Source organism: Dermochelys coriacea, chromosome 24 (assembly GCF_009764565.3).
Source record: "Dermochelys coriacea isolate rDerCor1 chromosome 24, rDerCor1.pri.v4, whole genome shotgun sequence".
NCBI classification, from domain to species: Eukaryota; Metazoa; Chordata; order Testudines; family Dermochelyidae; genus Dermochelys; species Dermochelys coriacea.
Window position 1 is genome coordinate 557,324 of NC_050091.1, and position 13,705 is coordinate 571,028.

General features: G+C 62.9%; 1 protein-coding gene across 1 annotated transcript; it reads left to right on the forward strand.

The window, feature by feature from the left end:
* Nucleotides 1–1,858: 1,858 nt before the first annotated feature.
* LOC119847990 (mucin-1-like) lies at nucleotides 1,859–8,515 on the forward strand. Its single transcript, XM_038383305.2, has 6 exons — nucleotides 1,859–2,128; nucleotides 2,648–2,721; nucleotides 3,259–3,401; nucleotides 3,898–4,022; nucleotides 5,308–5,454; nucleotides 8,376–8,515. The coding sequence occupies exons 1-6, from the start codon at nucleotides 1,880–1,882 to the stop codon at nucleotides 8,391–8,393; spliced, it is 756 nt and encodes a 251-aa protein (XP_038239233.1). The 5' UTR covers nucleotides 1,859–1,879; the 3' UTR covers nucleotides 8,394–8,515.
* Nucleotides 8,516–13,705: the final 5,190 nt, after the last annotated feature.

Sequence of the window (13,705 nt, forward strand, 5' to 3'; positions counted from 1 at the left end):
ACAACCACCCCGCCCCCCACCAGCACAACCACCCCTCACTCCAGCAATCTGACCACCCCACCCCCCACCAGCACAACCACCCCTCACTCCAGCAATCCGACCACCCCGCCCCCCACCAGCACAACCACCCCTCACTCCAGCACAACCACCCCGCCCCCCACCAGCACAACCACCCCTCACTCCAGCAATCCGACCACCCCGCCCCCCACCAGCACGACCACCCCGCCCCCCACCAGTACAGCCACCCCTCACTCCAGCCCGACCACCCCGCCCCCCACCAGCCCGACCACCCCGCCCCCCACCAGCCCGACCACCATTGGCGGCACTGGCATGACCGTCCCGCCCCCCGGCAACGCAACCACGCCGCCCCCCGGGAGCACGACCATCCCGCCCCCAGCCAGCACAACCACCCCTCACTCCAGCAATCCGACCACCCCGCCCCCCACCAGCACGACCACCCCGCCCCCCACCAGCACAACCACCTCTCACTCCAGCAATCCGACCACCCCGCCCCCCACCAGCACAACCACCCCTCACTCCAGCACGACCACCCCACCCCCCACCAGCACAACCACCCCTCACTCCAGCACAACCACCCCGCCCCCCACCAGCACAACCACCCCTCACTCCAGCAATCCGACCACCCCGCCCCCCACCAGCACAACCACCCCTCACTCCAGCAATCCGACCACCCCGCCCTCCACCAGCACAACCACCCCTCACTCCAGCACGACCACCCCACCCCCCACCAGCACAACCACCCCTCACTCCAGCAATCCGACCACCCCGCCCCCCACCAGCACAACCACCCCTCACTCCCGCACGACCACCCCGCCCCCCACCAGCACAACCACCCCTCACTCCAGCAATCCGACCACCCCGCCACCCACCAGCACGACCACCCCACCCCCCATCAGCACAACCACCCCTCACTCCAGCAGGGTGACCACCCTGCCCCCCACCAGCCCGACCATCCCGCCCCCCCAGGAACACGACCACCCCTCACTCCAGCAATCCGACCACCCCGCCCCCCACCAGCACGACCATCCCTCACTCCAGCAATCCGACCATCCTGCCCCCCACCAGCATGACCACCCCAACCCCCATCAGCACAACCACCCCTCACTCCAGCAAGCCGACCACCCTGCCCCCCACCAGCCCGACCACCCCGCCCCCCAGGAACACGACCACCCCTCACTCCAGGAATCCGACCACCCCGCCCCTCACCAGCACAGCCACCCCTCACTCCAGCAATCCGACCACCCCGCACCCCGCCAGCACGACCACCCCGTCCCCCACCAGCACAACCACCCTTCACTCCAGCAATCTGACCACCCTGCCCCCCACCAGCAAGACCACCCCACCCCCCATCAGCACGACCACCCCTCACTCCAGCAATCCGACCACCCCGCACCCCGCCAGCACGACCACCCCGTCCCCCACCAGCACAACCACCCCTCACTCCAGCAATCTGACCACCCTGCCCCCCACCAGCAAGACCACCCCGTCCCCCACCAGCACGACCACCCCTCTCTCCAGCAATCTGACCACCCCGCCCCCCACCAGCACAACCACCCCTCACTCCAGCAATCTGACCACCCTGCCCCCCACCAGCCCGACCACCCCGCCCCCCACCAGCACAACCACCATTGGCGGCACTGGCACGACCGTCCCGCCCCCCGGCAACGCGACCGTCCCGCCCCCCAGCAACGCGACCACGCCGCCCCCCGGGAGCACGACCACCCCGCCCCCAGCCAGCACAAGCACCCCTCACTCCAGCAATCTGACCACCCTGCCCCCCACCAGCAAGACCACCCCACCCCCCATCAGCACAACCACCCCTCACTCCAGCAATCTGACCACCCCGCCCCCCGGGAGCATGACCACCCCTCCCCCAACCAGCACAAGCACCCCTCACTCCAGCAATCCGACCACCCTGCCCCCCACTAGCACAACCACACCTCACTCCGGGAATACGACCACCCCATCCCCCAGCACCTTCATAACGACCCCAGCCCCGATCCATTTATTTCTCGCCTTCCACATCGTGAACTGGAACTTCAACAACTCCCTTCTCAACCCCAGCACCAGTTACTACAAGGAGTTATATTCCAAAATCCAGATCATGGTGAGCACAGCAGCCCTTCCTCCCCTCCCGGCACCCTGCCCCTGCCTGCCAGCTGGGGGTGGCTGCCAGCCCCAGGCTAGAGGCTTCCTGGGAAGCTACATTGAGCTGCCAAGTGATGAGCCTTCGGGCCTCTGGTAGCTGCTGCCATTTGGGCTCCACACACAGAGATCCCATGGAGCAAGGACGGGAGATACCCCCACCCCACCCGCAGGCCCAGCCCAGGGCACCAGAGCCCTCAGCCCCAGAGTCTCCTGTCCTGGAGCAGTGAAGGGAGAGACCCTCAATCCTGTCTGGGGAGACATCAACCCCCCGGGACCCTGCACTTGGCTCTGGGCCCCTCTGCCCCTCTCCAGCCAGCTCCGGGGAGACACCCCGTGCCCCTGCACCCCAGTGAAGAGCACAGAGCAGAGCAAGGAAGGTTGGCAGGGGCCGGGGCAGATCGGCCAAGCTGGGTGCTCCCTGCCTCCCCGAGCCGGCTGGGGAGCTGGCAGTGACCCTGTTCCCCTCTGTCTGTGACAGTACAGCAAGATCTATGGCTGCCCAACGTGCCCGAATGGGCAGAACTACCTGGGATTGACTGATCTGCGTTTCAGGTACAGTGTGTGCCATGGGGCTGCCCCAGCTGTAGGCGGGGAGGGGGCAGCCTGCTGCTCCTGGGCTGGGGTGGGGGAGAAAGGTGAGGAGAGAGAGGCTAAATCTGTGAGCATGTGACTCTGGGGGTGCCACGTCTGAGCAGCCCAGAGCTTTGGCTGCCTGAGGCCGTGCTGGGCAGGTGTGCTGCCCTGGGGAGGGGGCGGAGGTGCTGGGGCAGGGGCAGATGGGGGCATAAGGAGGACGGTTCAAGGGGGTTGTGGGTGGGGCAGGTTGTGCAGGGCCCAGTGGGTAGTATGGGGAAATCGGTGGAGGGCCAGGTGGCAGGTGTGGGGCAGATGGATGGTGTGGGGAGGCCAGTGCAGGGGCAGGTGGGAATGGGGGAGCCAGAGCAGGTGGGAATGGGGGAGGTGGGTCAGGGGCAGGTGGGAATGGAGGAGCCAGGGCAGGGACGGGTGGGAATGGGGGAGCTGGTGCAGGGGTGTGGGAAGGGCCGGGGCCAGACCCAGTTAACGCCCCCTCTCCGGCACGCTCGGCAGCCAGGGCTCGGTGGCGACAGAGTCCGTCCTGCTGTACCGAGTGAGCAACACCAGCATCAGCGCCACTGACATTGAGCAGCAGCTGACACAAAGACTGGATGGCAGTAACAGCTTTGATGGGCTCCAGCTGGACAATATCCGCGGTGAGCAGGCTCTGGCCGGGCCCCACAGTGTGGCCACAGCCACGTGTCTGGGGGTTCCTGTGCTGGGGGGGCTCAGCCCATGGCTGAGGGGAGCTGGTGTCCTTGGCCCTTGTGCAGAGCTCTGTGGAGACGGGTCTGCCCTTGTGGGCTCCTCCAGCTCCAGGAAGAGCCCCCTGGCTGGGCTGCTTTGGGGCGTGTCTGTGGAGGGTGCCTGCCCTGCCAGCCCAGCCTGCATCTGTCCCAGGGAGGGAGGGCTTCTGGGCCCCCTGGCAGCGCACCCATTCAGAGTCGTCCTCGGTGACCCTGAGGTTGGGCCCCCGGCCATCAACTCAGCCTCTTCCCAGCACCCCTGGGCCAGCTCCTTTCCGACAGCCTCTGACTCTGTCCCTGGCTCTTCTGCCTGGCCAGCTGCGTCCCCTGGCCTGGGCCCCTTCCCCTCCCCTCCCCTCACCTCTAGGTCCTCCCCAGCCCCTGACTGCTCCTACTTGTGTTTCAGCCAACTCTGGCAGCTCTCCCCTGGCCCCCTCGGCGCCAGCACCCCTGGTGCCCAGCTGGGGCATCGCCCTGCTGGTCCTGGTCTGCATTGGGCTGGTGCTGAGCATTCTCCTCTTCATCCTGGTGGTGAGTGCCCCCCGCTGCCCATCCCTCCGGCCCCTCCAGCCTCTCTCCTTCGCCCTCCTGACCCCACTGAGATGTGTTCCCCCCCACTCTTCAGGGTGCCATCTGGACCTGGGGTACCACTGAACCCGCCTGGCCCACCAGCTGGGCTCCCTCTCACACTATGCTGCTGTGAGAAGTTGCTAAGCTCTCCAAGCTTGCTCTTTCACCAGCATTCACACCGGTAGGGACATACCCAGCTGCAGCTTCACACACGGATGCTGAGATCAGTGGGAAGGCTCAGCTAAAGAACTACCCAACTACTCAAGTGCACACCCTGCTCTGGAGTGTAAACCCAAAATTATTCCATCTTGCATTGCAAAGAGAACTGTACAGTGTAAATTTATGAAATTTTCTCCCTCCCTCAATGTGGAGAGGAATATACACTGGATTCTGCCCCAAGTTATGATTTCCTCACACACTGGTTTTAGACAAAACAAAAAACAGTTTATGAACTACAAAAAATAGATTTTACATGATTATAAGTGATAACAAACAGATCAAAGCAGATTACCTAGTAAATAAACAATACCACAAACTGAGTTTACCACACTAGATAGGTAGGGTATGAATTAGCAAATTCTCTCCTTGGGTGATAAACAGTCTGGTCGATCCTTAAGGCACAAGCTGCTTTTGTTTTGCAGCTTGGGTTTCCCAGGTTTTCATACACAGGCTAGAAATCCCTCTATTCTGGGACCATCACTTCCCACAGTTCAGTCCTTGCCCCTCAGGTGTTTCCAGGTGTGTTGTTGCAGGGAGAGTGAGGTCCCCTCATGATGTCATTTCCCCCCTTTGAAATCTTCTCCCCACTTGCTGGAAAGCTCTTTTGCTGTGACCTGGGTCAAACAGTTCCCATTGTGTGGTGCTGTCTCTGAGAGATTTCTATTGTCCACAGTCCCTGGGGTAGCCCTGGTGCCTGTGTGTATTTCCTCCATGAGCCATTAACATTGTTTGGCCTTTTTACTGTTGTACCTGAAAGGCTGCTTGGGGGTGTTTTCACCCTTACAACATGTTCGTTCCAGTAACACACACATAGCCAAACTTCATAACTTCACTCACGATGATAACACACACAATCCAATGAGATATTACTGTCAAGCAGATCAAGACTTTTAGAATGACACCTCACAAGGCACACTTTGTTCAAGCCTAATTACATGACAGTGCTGAATTTTGGGGTGCCAGGGTGTCACACCCACCATCCCCTTTGCATCCCCCTCTGCTCACTAGCCTCCTCCCATCTCTCTAGATCGTCTGCTCATACCACAGGAGGAGCCGTGGGAAGCTGGATCTGCTCAGCTCACATACCTCGTACCAGCCCAGGAGCGAGTACCCCACCTACCACACCCACGGGCGCTTCAGCGCCCCCAGCAAGAAGCAGAACCCCTACAGTGACGTAAGCAATAGGGCCTGGTCCTGCCCTGGGATGCCCCCTCGCCCAGCGTGTGCCCCAATACCTGTCCCCTGTACACTGCCTGGGTGCACCCCTGGACGCTGGTCCCCAGTACATGGCAGCCCTGCCAGGCACACGCTGGGTGTGCCAGTGCCTGACACTGATGACAGACGCCCCACCACACACATTGATCACTGAAGGGAAGTTTTGGGCGGAGATGGGGGTTTGTCAGCTCATCCCAGAAAATTTCACCAGAGAGAAGAACACAAACCCGGGGAGGGCGGAGGGGGGGCTAGTGTGCGATGGTGGCATGGTGCTTCCCATGGTCCTAACTGTGTCCCACTCAATGCACACCCCATGAGAGAGCCAAGGGGGAGGGTCAAGAGCACAGAAAGTCCCAGAGCCAGGAATGAGAGCACGGGGCCCTGCTGCACTATACAGCTCATCAGGGGGGATGTGCTGGGGTGATGCAATGTGGGAGCGAGGTTATGGGGCAGGCAGGGAAGGGGGTGGGGTCGCAGAGCGAGGTTGTGAGGCGGGGGGGTGGGTCACAGAGGGAGGCGGTGGGGCAGGCAGAGAGGGGGGTGGGGTCGCAGAGGGAGGCGATGGGGCAGGCAGGGAGCGGGGTGGGGTCGCAGAGCGAGGTGCTGGGGCAGGCAGGGAGGGGGTGAGGGTCACAGAGGGAGGTGGTGGGGCAGGCAGGGAGGGTGGGGGGTCACAGAGGGAGGTGGTGGGGCAGGCAGGGAGGGTGGGGGGTCACAGAGGGAGGCGGTGGGGCAGGCGGGGAGGGTGGAGGGTCACAGAGGGAGGCGATTGGGCAGGCGGGGAGGGGGTGGGGTCGCAGAGGGAGGCGGTGGGGCAGGCAGGGAGGGGGTGGGGTCGCAGAGGGAGGCGGTGGGGCAGACGGGGGGTGGGGGGTCGCAGAGGGAGGCGGTGGGGCAGGCGGGGGGTGGGGGGTCGCAGAGGGAGGCAATGGGGCAGGTGGGGGGGTGGGGGGTCACAGAGCGAGGCGGTGGGGCAGGCGGGGAGAGTGTGGGGTCACAGAGGGAGGCAGGGGCAGCGGGAGGGGGTGGGGTCGCAGAGCGAGCGGCGGGCAGGCAGGGAGGGGTGGGTCGCAGAGCGAGGCGGGGGGGCAGGCAGGGAGGGAGTGGGGTCGCAGAGCGAGGCGGTGGGGCAGGCGGGGGGGGGTGGGTCGCAGAGCGAGGCGGTGGGGCAGGCAGGAGGGGGTGGGGTCGCAGAGCGAGGCGGTGGGCAGAGGCGGGGGGGTGGGGTCGCAGAGCGAGGCGGTGGGGCAGGCAGGGAGGGGGGTGGGGTCGCAGAGCGAGGCGGTGGGGCAGGCGGGGGGGTGGGGTCGCAGAGCGAGGCGGTGGGGCAGGCGGGGGGGTGGGGTCGCAGAGCGAGGCGGTGGGGCAGGCAGGGAGGGGGGTGGGGTCGCAGAGGGAGGCGGTGGGGCAGGCAGGGAGGGGGTGGGGGGTCGCAGAGGGAGGCGGTGGGGCAGGCGGGGGGTGGGGGGTCGCAGAGGGAGGCGGTGGGGCAGGCGGGGAGGGGGGTGGGGTCGCAGAGCGAGGCGGTGGGGCAGGCGGGGAGGGGGTGGGGTCGCAGAGCGAGGCGGTGGGGCAGGCGGGGAGGGGGGTGGGGTCGCAGAGGGAGGCGATGGGACAGGCCGGGGGGGTGGGGGGTTGCAGAGGGAGGCGGTGGGGCAGGCAGGGAGGGGGTGGGGTCGCAGAGGGGGGTGGGGGGTCGCAGAGCGAGGCGGTGGGGCAGGCAGGGTGGGGCGTGGAGGTGGGTTGATGCCTGGCTCTGAGACAAGGCTCTCTACAAGTGGCCTCCTTGGCAGCGCTGGCTGGGCCCCTGGCCCGGGGCGGCTTGGCTGCCCCCTGCCCCCTGCCCCCTGCCCATGGATCCCGGGCGGCCCCGGGAGGGGGGTTAGTGTCACTCTCACGCCTGGCGGGAGGCTCCCGGCTGGGGGACGCCTGCCCTGACGGACGCTGGCCAGAGACCGGGGGGGCTGTCAGGGCACGGGGTCACTCTGCTGGTCAATGGCCTGAGCCAGGCCAGGCCCAGGCCCAGCGAGGGTGGCCAGGCATATCCAGTTTTATGCCTGGTCGAAAAGGGACACGGGCGGTTCTGGTCAGCACTGCTGACGGGTCCATTAAAGGGCAGTTGGCAGTACAGCGGGGTGGGCAGGATCCCTGCCCGGCTCCACGCAGCTCCCCGGAAGCAGTGACACACCCCTCAGCTCCTAGGCACCTCCTGCCACACCCCAACCCCGTACCCCAGCCCGGAGCCCCCTCCCACACTCCCAACCCCTCGACTCCATCCCAGCCTGAAACCCCCTCCCACACCCTGAAGCCCTCATTTCTGGCCCCACCCTGGAACCGCACCCCCCAGCTGGAGCCCTCACGCCCTCTGTACCCCAACCCCCTGCCCCAGCCTGGTAAAAATGAGTGAGTGAGGGTCGGGGAGAGCGAGCGACAGAGGGGGCATGGAGTGAGCAGGGACAGGGCCTCGGAGAAGGGGACAGGGCAAGGCCGTTAGCTTTTGTGTGATTAGAAAGTTGGCAACCCTAGGCCCAGCAGGGTACCAGGTCAGCCCCAGAGCCCCAGGGTACCAGCGTACCAAGCCCTAAATGGGAGGGATGACTTGGCCCTGGCCCCATCACGTGCCCCCCATGCTGCCGTGGGGCGGCAGAGCTGGCGCGGTCCCTGAGGTCTCTCCCTGCTGCCAGGGACGGGGTGGCCGGGATCGAATGTGACTGGGGTCTGTTTGCCAGGGCTCGGCCCAGTGAGCCCCTCCCCAGCCCCAGAGCCCCGGTTTCCATGTCGACAGGGGTACGTGGTGGTTGCCTGGTTGGGGTCCTGTTGCCAGGTAACGGTGGATTGGCCCAACCTGGCTCTAACCCCATCCCCTCTGCTTCCTCCCAGATCGCCGCTGGCAACTAGGGGAATTTCTAGGGGCGCCACCCCGAGGACCGGCTGGAGCAGAGCTCCCAGCATCGCCGTGTGCTTCCTGCAGCTGGACTCCAGGGGGCAGGGCAGGGGTTTGCTGCAATGGGGGGAGGGGGTTGGATGCACAATTGGGGAGGGGTGACTGCCCCTCCACCCCTGTGATTGGGCCACGTGGGGCGAGCACTAATGGGGCAAATTCCTCCTCTGCTCCATAAGGGAGGGAAAAGGGGCTGCCCCATATATCCCTCCGCCAAGCCAACCAGCCTGGGCAGTGCAGGGAGTGGGGCAGGGACTCCCCAGGGGTTGCGTTGGCCTGCACTGCTGACCTGGGGCTCTGGTTTTGTACTTGTAACCACGCAGTTCTATGATGGCTGCCCTGCTGTGATGGAGGAGGGGGAGTCACAGCGTCCTTGGGTAGGTCTGTATTTATAGGGATGCACAATAAAGGGATCTGTGATGAGTCAGGCTCTAGCTTGGTTTTCTTCTGCACCTCTTGGACCTCTGCTTTGGCAACGCTGCCCGCAGGGCAGGAGAATCAGTACCACGGTCCATGTGCAGGGGGCTGTGGGACCAGCATCCCTCAGAGCCAGCACCGCCCAGCACACAGCTCACAGCCCAGCAAGTCATCCTGCCATCTAGGGCCAAGGTACCCGGTGCCCTCTCCTGCTCCGACAAAGGGGAGCTCAGCCCCTGCAAATTCCTCCCCTCCAGCCAGGTGAGAGCAGTAGGGCAGCAAAAACACACCAAGGAAATGGCTGGGCAGGTGTAAAATGGACTCAAAGAAAAGTCTGGCTCTGAGACTGGCCTTGGTGTGACCAAGAACCCTGGCAGAACCCAGAATCTGGAGGGGCAGCACGTTGGCAGTACCCAGAATTCCCCCGGGTGTTATCCAGAATCCTCTCATCAGCACCAGCGCTCTGTCTGGTATTTCAGTGGGACTGAACTGCAGTAAATGGGGTTTCATGGCAGCGACACATAACCTGCAATGTCACCAAAGGAGGCAGGGGCCATAAAACCATCATGAGGGGCCAGAACAGACCCAGCTGCCCCTTGCTTTAACCTGGGCTAGTGCATTGATCTTCCTGAGCCCAGCGTCTCCAGGAGGGCTCTTCAAGGGCTGCCCAGTACCCAGTTGTTTCGATGCTCATACGCTGAGACACCTTTCCGTGGCCTGGGGGCGTGGGCCTGCTTGGGCAGCGCTGCTTGTTCCTGTGACGGGCACGGGCAGTGTCGTGGGAGAGGGCAGGGACAGACACACAGGGAAGGTGACAGCTGGTAGCCAGACTTCCTGGCCAGGGCTGGATTAACCCATTGGGGTCCTAGGCAAAACTCACGGAGGGGCCCTACCCAGTGATACATAACAGCACAGCACCAGACAGCGCACTCCCTGCAGCTGGGCTGGCCGTGCTGTGGCTGCCCTGGGCCCGGCTGCAAGGCCTGTTGCTGTTCATCATAGCTGGGGGGTGTCGCACCTCCACTCAAATTTCCTAGGTCATAGAGCGCACCATGTGGCTGTTTGTCGGCCCCCAAATCCCTCCCCCAATGTGTGGGCCCCAGGCACATGTCTAGTGTGCGTAGGCGTTGATCCAGCCCTGTTCCTGGTACTGGACACCGCTGGCTCACAGGCCAGTCCCTGGGGAAGGGTGGGAGCAGTGGCTGCCCTGGCCCTGGGATGGAGCTGGGTGGGGCTGTGCCAGTCCTGAGCTCTCGTTCTGCAGGGCAGCTGGAGTTCTCAGGGGCTCTTGCTGGGGATCGGGGCCTATGCCGGAGCTGCCCTTTAGTGCCATTTCTTACTGGCTCACCACGTGTGACGGGGAGAAACCACCTGCCACTGCCCTCCTCCCTCCGGCTGTGTGCAGAGGTGTGGATCCAGGGGCCCAGCCTGAGAGAAGCTGAAACTCATGGGACGGGCTGGGCAAGGCACTGGGCAAACACAGAAACGCCAGAAAACAAGGCAATAAAAGTGAATAGTTATGTAAAGAACTGACAGTGGGGCTAGGCCCAGGGCACAGGGCCAGGCAGCACCACCCCAGGTACATAAGAGCGGCCAGACTGGGTCAGACCAAAGGTCCATCCAGCCCAGTATACTATCTACTGACAGTGGCCAATGCCAGGTGCCCCAGAGGGTATGAACAGAACAGGTGATCATCTAGTGATCCTTTCCCTGTCGCCCATTCCCAGCATCTGGCAAACAGAGGCCAGGGACACCCTCCCTGCCCATCCTAGCTAATAGCCATTGATGAACCTGTCCTCCGGGAACTTATCTAGTTCTTTTTTGAAGGTAGGGGCCAGGGAGCCCTGGACGGGCCCTGGCATGGGGCTAGGCAGACTCCTGGAAACCCTCCAGACACAGTCAAGGGCACGGTGCCAGCCGGAGCCTCAGGTGCCTGGGCCCCTGAGCTACCGATGCAGGTTACTGGGCTCCCCAGCTCCTGACGCAGGAATATTGCAGCTAGAGCCCCAAACCCAAACCCTGCTGCCCCAGGGAAGACATGAAGCCGGTCTGCTGCCCTGGAGCCCACCCCACCCTCCACACCCAGGAGGGGCTGTGGCCCACAGCCATCATCACACCCCAAGGGTATGGAACGCCTGGCCTGTGGTTGGGGAGGAGACAGCAGGAAATGCTGCCCTGTCCCTTCTGCCCATAAACAGTCAGGTGGGATGAGTGGACAAGCCAATAAAGCAACCAAAATATTCCAGTTCAACCAAAGCTAAGTGGGTGGGAAGGGAGCCTAGTGATCCCCAGAGAGAAACCCCCGCTTCCCTGCCCACTTCCATTCACAGCCCCCACCCCTCCCTTGGCCACCCCCTCACTCCTGGGGCTGAAACAGCCTGCCCCCTCCCACACCCCAGAGCCCAGCTTCCTTTCCAGGGCAGAAGGGCTCGGACCTGCAAGAGGAGCTGTCAGAAGAGGGCTTTGGAGGTGGGGGGGCAGAGATGGGAGTGCAGGTGACTTGGGGGCAAGAGTGGCAGGCTGACTGATGAAGTGGGACTGTTCTTAATGTTTCCTCTGAATTCTGTGTGTGTGCCTCAGTTTCCCCTATTAATTTATTAAATCTCTAGGTGGTGGGATAAGGGGGTGTAATTGTTGCAGAGCAAAGGGTCAGTGTACATAACTGGCCAACACTCTGTCCCCTGGCAACTGATGACCTGGGCCCTTCCCCCCTGCAAGGTGAGAGCTAAAGGGGTTGGAGAACAAAGGAATCTGGTGCCCTCCTGGCCCGGGAAAGGGACAAAGCCCAGGGGGGGGGGCTGGAGAGAGTTTCAGTTTGGGGCTGGCTGGGGACATGGAGTGAAGTGCAGACGGGGTTGTCTGGCTCACTGCCCCCCAAAATGGACCCGGCTGAGGGCTCCTGTTCTCTATACCTACAAGCTCTGTGTTAGACCATGTTCCTGTCATCTAATAAACCCTCTGTGAAACCTGTGATTATGTCTGGTTGAGAGTCACGTCTGACTGTGGAGTTGGGGGGCAGGACTCTCTGGCTTCCCCAGGACCCCACCTGGGCGGACTCGCTGTGGGAAGTGCATGGAGGGGCAGAGGATGCTGAATGCTCCTAGGTCAGACCTAGGAAGGTGGAAGCTGTGTGAGCTTTTTGCCCTGCAGACAGTCTGCTCACAGAGGGTAGACTTCCCCAAAGTCCTGACTGGCTTCATGGCAGCGGTGGGATGTAGTGCACCCCGTGGATGGTGCTTTCTGCAGTAAGTGACTGGGAAGCAGTAAAACGAAGGGGGATTGACGAGGACCAGGCGTGCTGAAGGCTCAGAGAGGAGCAGTTTCGGGGGGCGGTTAACCCCTGGGAGTGTGTGACAGCGAGAGGGACTGTGCAGTAATGGGGTCCCCCTGGGGACTGCGGTGAGCAGTCTCAGGGGTGGAGGAGCCTGCGGCTTGGCCCTGGGAGAGAGAAGGACTTTTGCAGTAACAGGGTTCCCCTGGGGATTGCAGCGAGCAGACCCGGGGCAGAGGAGTCTGCAACTCGACCCTGGCAAAGAGGTAGTGACCTCGAGAAGGGCTGGCACACGAGGGGTTCTCCCTGGAAACCATGGGGAGCTGAGAGCACACAGGCCTGTGAGTCCACAACAACTTGGGAAGAGCGGAGTGAGGGCCTATCACCGTCTCCTTAAGAAGGACATTGTAACCCTGTGCAGAAAGAGAGGGTTGCGCATTGGAAAGTTCCCCAAAGCACAGTTAATTGTGCAGCTGTAGGAGGGTGACCGCCCTAAGGAGCAGATTCCTGACCCCAAATGGGGCTATAGCAGGATCTGGGAGCAGCTGGAGTGGTAGCCAGGCATCCCCAAGAGTCCTGTTCCTGACCAGATGGGGGTCTTCATGATCAGGTTCCCCATCGGGGGATTGGAGATGGACAGGATTGGAGCTGAGTCCAAGAGAGCAAGAGGACAGTGAGAGCCCAAGAAAGAGCTGCAGGAGACGCAGCAGCGGCGTGAACTGGCGATGGTGGAGTGGAGAGGCATAGTGGACCCCCCCCCCGGTGTGAGTGGGGATACACCCCAGGGTGCCAGTTCTGCAGGGAATCTCAACACTAAATTAGTTCCCCTGGTTAAGGAGTGGGGGGAATGTGGATGCCCACCTAACACTGCCTTTGAGCAGGCTGGCAATTTGAATCAGGGGGACTCTGCGGAAAAGCCCCAGTGTCTAGCTCCCTTGCTGGGTCCCAAGGCCATAGACTCCATCGGCCCGATGGATGGGGTGGTGGACAGGCTCCCGCTCCTGACCCCAACCTATATGTCTGCGTGGAGTGTCCTGAGTTCATGCCCCTCGGTCTCAGACTCCCCAGTGGGAGCGGAAGGGGATGGTCAATGGGGAGACATTCCTGGGGTGGCGAGATCCTGGGACAGAGACACCTGTTGTCAGGCCCTTGGTGGTGCAGCTTCAGATGCTGAAGGGTTGGGTGAGCTGGGTGAGGGTCCCAGGGATGAAACCCCTCACCCTGCCTATGGCCCAGATCCCTGAGCAGATACAGGAGGGAGTCGGGCTGGCTGGTCGTTGGGGTTCTCCAGGATATTGGCTGTGAGGTCCTGTTGGGGGGTGACTGTGTCTCTTTGGGACAGGATCTAGGCCCTGATCCAATCAGCGGAGAGGGAAATGGTCACTGAAAATGCAGCTGACCTGGCTGGCAGCAGGGAGGAGCTGCTAGGCTCAGGATACCTGCCTGCCTGTAACCAGACCCCTGGGCTGGGTGGGACAGAGAGATGCCCCCCGCCCCCTTGCACACTGGAGAGGGGGCTCAGGAGAGGGGGGTTCCCACTGGCTCTGATGCAGTGAGGAGAGCAGAGAGCTCACTGCCTGC

Bases quoted from the DNA above. Each gene is read 5' to 3' on its own strand.
- LOC119847990 (XM_038383305.2), top strand. From the start codon at position 1,880: ATGACCACCCCTCCCCCAACCAGCACAAGCACCCCTCACTCCAGCAAT. The intron at 2,722-3,258 runs GTACAGTGTGTG...CACGCTCGGCAG, and splicing joins TTGACTGATCTGCGTTTCAG to CCAGGGCTCGGTGGCGACAG. The intron at 4,023-5,307 runs GTGAGTGCCCCC...CCATCTCTCTAG, and splicing joins TTCTCCTCTTCATCCTGGTG to ATCGTCTGCTCATACCACAG.